General features: G+C 35.8%; 1 protein-coding gene across 1 annotated transcript; it reads left to right on the plus strand.

The window, feature by feature from the left end:
- Nucleotides 1–4,052, plus strand: LOC113107088 (probable dimethyladenosine transferase). The gene is made up of 12 exons (XM_026269281.1): nt 1–210; nt 338–411; nt 509–595; nt 694–755; nt 839–932; nt 1,204–1,253; nt 1,475–1,598; nt 1,683–1,775; nt 1,856–1,920; nt 2,035–2,098; nt 2,801–2,907; nt 3,010–4,052. Exons 1-12 carry the CDS (start codon nt 153–155, stop codon nt 3,050–3,052), a joined length of 921 nt encoding a protein of 306 aa, XP_026125066.1. The 5' UTR covers nt 1–152; the 3' UTR covers nt 3,053–4,052.
- Nucleotides 4,053–8,779: the final 4,727 nt, after the last annotated feature.

Here is an 8,779-nt window from a genome sequence, read left to right on the forward strand (position 1 = left end):
TGAGTTCCATCCGATCAGCTGAGCTGAAAGAAACCAAAGGAACTAAAGCCAGCAGTTGCTGCCTTGCTGCACGTGTTTATGATAAACGTAACGTATTCGCACATTTGTACACTAAATTTCACAATTTGGAATCTCAAACCTGATTTATCAAAATGCCGAAGGTTAAAGCTGAGAAAAAATCTCGACAACACCAGGAGGTGAAGAGTCAAGGTAGGTTACGTTCATGTTTTGTGTATGCTAACTAGGAAAACGAAGCCTGTTTTTCGGACCATAAAGAATGTTTATTGTGACATTAATTATGATGTTTAAACATTAAATGCTCATTGATCTATTTCAGGAATTATGTTTAATACTGGTATTGGTCAGCATATTTTAAAAAATCCATTGGTTGTCAACGGCATCATAGAGAAGGTCAGTAATGCGGATTAACAGTTTTGTGTATGTGTCACCACATTATAACAGCACAACATAATCTGTGTGTTGATTTAACACAAAAGTGTCTTCTTAGGCAGCATTACGACCCACAGATGTGGTTCTGGAAGTTGGTCCTGGAACTGGTAACATGACTGTCAAACTTCTGGAGAAAGCCAAGAAGGTAAATGTTACATTACATGTTTATTGCTGGATTTTCAGTAGCTATTCATATTTTATTATTATTATTCACATAATTACTTCATTTACTATCATTCAAAGGTGGTTGCATGCGAGTTGGACACCAGGCTTGTTGCTGAGCTTCAGAAACGAGTCCAGTGCACGTGAGTGTTTTTCATACACATTCATTGCCACTGTTGTCAAGATCTCCGCAACCGTTTGACTGAAACATCTGCTTTCAATGCAGTCCAATGCAAAACAAGCTTCAGATCCTCATAGGAGATGTTCTCAAGACAGAGCTCCCCTTTTTTGATGTCTGCGTGGCTAATTTGCCATATCAGGTATTGGTTCAGAGATTTTTTTCTCATTTTGCTGTAGATCTGTCTTCAGAGTTACTGGTAACACTTCACCAGGTCCTATTTAATAGTTAATGTTAGTTAATACATTAACTAATAATGATTTTTAATAATGTACCATATTTGTAATTGTTGAATTTACTTTGCAAGTAATTGTCATGTTAATGTATAATAGTTAACTATTAATGAAATAGTCATTGTTAAGTGTTAACAAATCACCGGTATTCACATTGAGTTTTTTTTTTTTTTTTTCTAGATCTCATCACCTTTCGTGTTCAAGCTATTACTTCACAGGCCATTCTTTAGGTAAGAATTGTAGAATAGAATAAACAAGCATCTGTTTCACTCTTTAAATTGAAAGATAGTGCCATCATATTGAGCATTATAATTTATTCCGATGTCTTCTTTGTAAGAGCAGCTAATTTTCCACCCTTTATACTTTATTAAACCAGTTAAAACCAGCTGCATTAATAATAATGGAAAGTTAGATCAGGATGAGTTGAGTTTTGTATTTATTTCGTCCGTAGGTGTGCTGTGCTGATGTTTCAGAGGGAATTTGCCATGCGGTTGGTGGCTAAACCTGGAGACAAGCTATACTGCAGGCTGTCCATCAACACACAGCTCCTGGCCCGTGTGGACCACCTCATGAAGGTTGGTGTCTGTTCAGATTCATTTAATGCAGTCTCATTATAATTCACATGTAAAATCTTAAACTAAAATGTTATGCTTATGAAGGTGGGAAAGAATAATTTCAGACCACCTCCAAAAGTAGAGTCCAGCGTGGTGAGGATAGAGCCCAAAAATCCTCCACCGCCTATCAACTTCCAGGTGAGTGTCCTTATTTAAAGTGTGTATACTGACTTTGCAGTTATTGAAAATAATATAGTCTTGTTTTTCCACATTTATAGGAATGGGATGGTCTTGTCAGAATTGCATTTGTCCGAAAGAACAAAACACTCAGTGCTGCCTTCAAGTAAGACATCCCTAAATGGTGTTTTGCTGAGCGATCAATAGTAATCAATTTAAGAAGCTGGCCAGTCATGATATGGAAATGACTTAAAAAAAAAAAATGTTTTATTACATTTAGGTCTGCTGCGGTGGAACAGTTATTGGAGAAGAACTACAGAATCCATTGCTCTGTGCATAACATAGTGAGTCTGCTTGACTTTTACAGTTTAAATATACCTGACTTGAGACACCATTATATTCATGGCTTAAGAAGTTTAATTTACCCTTCCACAAATTTAGGCAGAAAGTCCTACATTCATAGTCATGGCATTAGATGTTACATGCATTGCAAAAAATTATTAGTATCTAGTCTTGTTGTGAAGTACAAATACAGCTTTAAACTAGTTTCATTTAATCGAGATGCGAAATGTATATTGTTGATGTCTGTTTTCTGAGAAATTGAACAAAATTAAGAGTATGTCAATCAGGAATGAATACTTTGCCCCCCCCCCCCCCTTGAATTAAGTAGATTTTTTTTTTCAGCCCACTTGCAGATATTTTTTCTTATTTTAATCTTTAACTCCCTTTATTTTGAACAATTTCTCAGAAAGCAAGATGTGTTATATTAGTTCTTGATTTAAGATTTAGATGTTTGCTCAGGAAAACAATAAAAAAATTCTGAGTAAGAAACAATTTTGCAGTCTGCTATAAAGGTAGACTAATTGTTATTCGTACATTACACTATATGTTTTGTAAAAAAAAAATTGTTTGCATTTAGAGAACATGCTGACATGTTGTTCCCCTTAATTTATTCCTTTAATATTCTTTAATTGGTTTAAAAAATTTACCCTCTTAAAGCCTGCAGAAATCCTTGCAGTAAAATACATTTCCCAATTGCTTTGCAGGAAATACAACAGGATTTCAACATTGCTCAGAAAATAGAAAGCATCCTCCAAGAGTCGAAGTTTAGCGACAAGAGGGCACGTTCCATGGATATAGATGATTTCATGGTGTAAGTATGATGCACTTTGTTTCATAAAAATACTTTTTATTGTTTTTTTTTTTTAAAGGAGTGTTCGTTAAGTATCTTTTCTGCATCCGTATTTCATGGTAGGCTTCTTCATGCATTCAACTCCGCTGGGATACACTTCTCCTAAGACTTAAGAAACTGTGAACAGCTACAAGGCTGACAGGAAGTGTCTCCTATTTTGTTGATGCTATGTGAAGAAATGAATGATATTTCTTTTCAATGGACATGCAATGGGACAACTAATCACTCAAGCTGGAAATTTTGTGTGCCTTTCCCGATTCAGGAAGTATTTGTGAACTTCATTCAGAGTTAAATCTAGTGACTGTTAAGAGGTTTTGAAGAGGACATTTTGGGGTTTTGTAACTTATCTTAATGTACTCACTCTGTAGTTGTGAGTAGACCAGTTTTTTCTTCATATAACTGAGGTTGTCATAAAGAATATTAAACTTCACCCTATCAGTCTCAGCACTGCAGTGCACACACAACATAATATCCCTCCACTGTGTACTGCTCCATACTGAACTGTCAAACTGAGAAATTATAAAGCGCTAACACTTCACAGTAAGGTTCAGTTGATTAATTTTAATGTATCTATCAGGTGTCGTGAACTAATTGATGGCATTTTTACATCTTAATGTTAATTTATAAATCAATTCATTGTTAATTTTGTAAAATGGTAACTAATTGACAAGTGTTACCTACACATTTTTATTAGTATTCTAGCTACTGTTAAGGTAATAAGGTTACTGGCTATTCTCGGATTCATTTAAGACATGTTTCTTGGGAAGGTTTTACTGCACAAGGTCAGTAAAACCACTGAAAAAGTATTGTTAAAACTTCAGTATTTAAAAATCGAGAACAGGATCTGCATATAAATGTTAAGACTTTAAAAGAAACTTGAGAAAACGTTTGTTTTGTTGCTCACACACTGTGTGAGACTTGTCAGTGGTGAGTTTCTTCTATTCTAAATCACTTTGAACTGTTCAAAGACACTCAACAGCTTTAAACTGTTGTGCTGCCAGAGAAGCCGAGTTTCAGATCCTCCTCCTGTTTTGATGCAGGAGGAAAGTGAAAGTTAGAAATCTGAACTTAAGAAAAGTTGCTCTGATGCAACAGTTATATAGATTTAAAAAAAAAAAAAAAAAAAAAAAAATATATATATATATATATATATATATATATATATATATATATATATATATATTTATTATTATTATTTTTTTTTTTTGCGTAAGCAACACTTGAGTAAAGCTTTTGATTACATTACGTCATGTTATGCTTGCCCATACTTTTACCTTATTCTGTGCCATGTTGAATATAAACATACAAACGAATGAACAACTTCCTGAGCGTAGTACGCTAAATAAAAAGTAAATAAAAACTCGGTCTCTCTTGCTGGTCTGTCGGAGAGTTTTAGGAGGATTATGGACACATTTGATCTGCTCCAACCCAGTTAAACCAGTCTTTCTTTCAGCAAAGTGCATTCTCTGTTCTTTCATTAAAATGCACATAAAGTATAATTAAATGAGTGTACATTTGTTTTAGTCGTTGTTAGAATAAATGAGTGGATTATTCTTCTGGCGGTTTCGTGCGAGTATCCAGCTGTTTGTTCTCCTTATATTATTTGACCACTAGATGTCTCTCAAGTACCGCCACAGATGTATTATATAGCGTACTATGTACATGAAGGATAATGGCGACATACTGTACTTTCTTTAAGTACATGACTCAAAAGCAAAAAGTGTTAACGAGAATCATCCTTTAAAAATAAATATAATTCATAATTAGGTGGATTTAGACTGTTGCTTGATAAAGTCAAGTGGGTAAATTGGGCGTGTTTTCCTCCTCACCCGCGTGGCTCATTTCAATCCTACCAACACCAAAATGTCACTCCCGTGTCACTGAGCGGAAGTTTCTTACCGTAGTATTGACAGATCCAGCTGTATTGATTGATAGCAGGCTGGGACTCGTATATTCTGGGGTGAAGTGTCTTGCTCTATGGGGAACAGGAAGGAATTGATTTAAGAGCTGAAGCTCCACAGGTGTGCAGCCTCACATGAGTGACAATGGCCTCTACTGTCAATCAATACAAGAGTTTGTGTTGACTGCATAATGGAGCTCATGCACAGGCAGAGCAGATACAGATAGCTTGGTAGAATTTTACTTTTTCATACTGTTTACTTTGTTCACTTTTACTCATTGTTTACTTTTTCATTCTTACCATTAAAAATCCTGGGGTCGATGGGTTTCTTTTTAGTCTTAAGCTAGTCTTTTTAGTTTTAATGCCACATGGGCTGCATTCATAATATAATAGATTAAACATGTACTATATTTAAAGTATAGTAGAGACAGTAATATTGTGAAATAGTATTGCTGTTATCTATTTTAAAATGTAATTAATTCATGTGATGGCAAAGCTGAAATTTCAACAGCCATTATTTTCATAGTCTTCAGTGTCACATGATCCTTCAGAAATAATTTTAATATGCTGATTTGGTGTGCATAAAACATTTCTTATTATTACCAGTGTTGAGAATTGCTGTGCTGATTAAAAGTTTTTGTGGAAAACATTATCCTTTTTTTTTCAGGAGTCTTTGATAAATAGAAAGTTCAAAACTACATTGCTTATTTGGAACAGAAATCCTTTAACATTATAACGTAACAAACATATTAATTTCTTAATACTGACCCTAAACATTTAAATAGTAAAGAATAGGCAATTAATTTACACAATTTTATTTTTGCATCAGTGATGCATTGAAAGAGATGGAGATAAATTTGAAGTTTTATGATAGTGACTCTCCTTCACAAATCACACTTTTTAAAGCGATGCATAATACATGAAATTAAGAAGCGCACACATTTATGTTTGACATTTTCAGAGCTAAATGTCACCTGAACAGGTGTATCTTTTATTGCAGGACGTCCTGCAGTGCAACTGAGCTTTTTTTTGCATCGCACCTGCTCATTTAAACCGATTTCTCTCTAACTGCTTCACAACCCATTGCTTTATCTTGGGTTGGATGTGACTGAATCATTTGAGAAATCTATGTGGCCTTACAGCAAAATGCTTTCCGCAGTATTACAAACTTTCCGGCTGAGTCACAAATGCTCAATTATCCTTGCACAGACTCTCCATTTTCTGCTTGGCTCCTGAAGTCATGATGAAAATTATTAATTGGGCTTTAGGTGTGAATCCCTCTCATGCTGCCCGGATACTGTCCTAGTTTTCCTGTATACGCAGGTTCTTGCCAGTCGCTGAGCCTCAGGCTTGCTGATAGAATCGAGATTAGAAATTCAAATGACTTACTACTTTGAAGTAAAGCAAGCGAGCTTTTGAGTCTGGCACCCGGAGGACATGCCAACCCAATCTACACATTGATCCTGTGAAACGTGTTTGACTTTGAAATTTATTTATTTATCTATCTTTCTACTGTATCTGGTTATTTTTCGCAGTTAAATTGTTCACTTGGGGCAGACGCTTAGATTCTCTTAATCACTCTCTGTGATACAGAATAAAGGAGAACTCTGAGCAACTGGAGGCAATGGGAAATATCTGACCTGTGGTTCAAGCATCAGTCGCTGCATGGCTTAATCTGATATTTCAAAGTCACTATTGCTTTCTATTGTAGTTGTAGAAGTTATTCTTGCCTTCACTGGCTGTTTCTGATTGGCTGGCTGCAGTATTTGTCCCATTAATACTCACTGTAGCATTTAGCTGCTGTCAGAGTCAATGATGTGGGAAGATCTTAATGACCTCCAGACACTGATGCCATGATAAGCTAAACTTAAAGAGACTCCATCAATGAGAATGTCACGATGAGGATCTCATCACAGTATTGAATTTGTTATCTGGCTGTGATGATTCATTCTATCACATTGGGATCCTTTATAGATTTTGCATCTTAGATGTGTTTGAATGTGCTTATGTAAATTTGTGGTACTATTGACATCGTTTATTCACTTAGCCAGCATTTGTCAAAGGTTTTTTTTATGTTGACTAATTATTTTTTAGGGATATATATATATATATATATATATATATATATATATATATATATATATGTGTAAACATAAATCTAAATAGTTGATTAAACAAGAAATACAAATTCTGTAATTTGCATTTTAAAGTGGTGATTAAGATTATTAATTACTGTTATTATTTTACATGAAAATGATGATAAATCATTGTACACTTCTTAAGTATTCTTGTAATTGTTTTCATTTAAAATGTTTCCTTGAAGCAAGATTTTCAGAGAATGTATGTTAAATACAACAGTATTTTGCCTGCACTGGACTTTAATTCTCACTTTTTAATTATAAGTTATAACCAAATCATTATCTGATTAACAAGAAATGAAAAGAAGTCCGAGTATCCTTTGCAGAATTGCTTCTCAAGTAAATACATTTTACAAGGATTTTTTTAAATTAAATTTTTATTCAAACTCCTAATTAAAGACTCATCAAGAAGTCTTTATTGCAGTATATTGAAATACTGAGGTATTTTCTTCTCTTTCTAAACATTTCACTTTTTTAATATTAAATGCTGTTGACATTACTCCCTTGTTAATTGAATGTGATCTCACACTAGACCTTTGAGTTAGTGATACCCAAGTGACAAGTTCATTTCTGAAGAGCATTCACACTGATGATTAGGCCCGTGACTGTCTGCCTTCTCTTCATACATTTCCTCTCCCGCTCTCTCAGACTAACGGATGCTTGGAATGCATGCCATGGCTGTACACTGAGGTATTCTCTGCGTGCTCAGTGGGACGTGGCACAGGAGCACGGCTGGGGTCTGACCTGGGCCCCCCTGTTGGATATTTATGTCTGCAGATGTTCACATACAGAAAGGGCAGCCTCATCCCCTCCTGCTTCTGATAAATCATATAAGGGAGGGATTCACACTGCATTATTGATGGTCTGCAGGGAGGGATGAGAGAGGGCTTACTAGAGAGAGAGAGAGAGAGAATGCTGTTCAGCCTTTTCAGCTGCCCAAGGTTAGCCAGACACCAGTTAAGAGATCCTGACAGGTGTGTGTGTGTGTTAGTGAGAGAAAGATTTTCCCCATGGGAGACGATGATCTGGGGTTTTTGAGAGCCAGCCTTGCTGTGACAGGCCTCTCCACAGCAACCTGTCAGGGCAGCCCCTTTCAAGCAGGTTTGAGGGATGTCATGAGGCTGTGGCATGACGGTCTTTTGGAGGGGGAGGAAGAGAGAAAGAGATTGAATGGAGAGCCGTATTTCCTGCGCTCGCCCCGCTGACTCTAACAGGCATGGATTTTATGAGGCTGTGAAACTCAATCAGTTAGCGCACACTCCATGAAAAGAGTGTTTTTGTACGCAGCCTCGTGCATTCTGCAACTTTCATTTTCATAATTTAAACATCATTGCCCTTTAGGCACAAGACGGAATTCTGGCTTTGTTCAGAGTAGCATACTAACTTGCCTCTCCCACTATTTCTGCACTATAAATATAATATGTAAAATGTGCAACATTTGTTTTGCACATAGAATACCCAGATGCATTTGCAATGTGCAGGGTATGACACATTATGACATTGTATCCCACAATGCTCTGTGCTCATATTGACCTCATCTTTCCAGTATCTATATTAAGTACAATTGCAATCTCCTTTTAAACGGTGAGTAATTGATTAGTCTGCCACAAGGTAAGATATGTTTCAGTAATGTGAATTAAAAACATAAACTGGCTATTTTATTTTAAGGAGGATGGAAGAAAATCATGTATTATTGTGAGGTCACGTGACCGCCATGTGGAGTCTTTATTGTTTCACATAAAATTAAAATTCCATTCCCAGCATTATCTATTTCATGTGAGTATCCCTGGCCAGC

The sequence above is a fragment of the Carassius auratus genome, chromosome 8 (genome assembly GCF_003368295.1).
Source record: "Carassius auratus strain Wakin chromosome 8, ASM336829v1, whole genome shotgun sequence".
Lineage (NCBI taxonomy): Eukaryota > Metazoa > Chordata > Actinopteri > Cypriniformes > Cyprinidae > Carassius > Carassius auratus.

Excerpts from the sequence above, each read along its gene's own strand:
- LOC113107088 (XM_026269281.1), top strand. The coding sequence starts at position 153 with ATGCCGAAGGTTAAAGCTGAGAAAAAATCTCGACAACACCAGGAGGTG. Across the intron at positions 596-693 it reads TTCTGGAGAAAGCCAAGAAG|GTGGTTGCATGCGAGTTGGA; the intron begins GTAAATGTTACA and ends TATCATTCAAAG. Across the intron at positions 1,921-2,034 it reads ACACTCAGTGCTGCCTTCAA|GTCTGCTGCGGTGGAACAGT; the intron begins GTAAGACATCCC and ends TATTACATTTAG.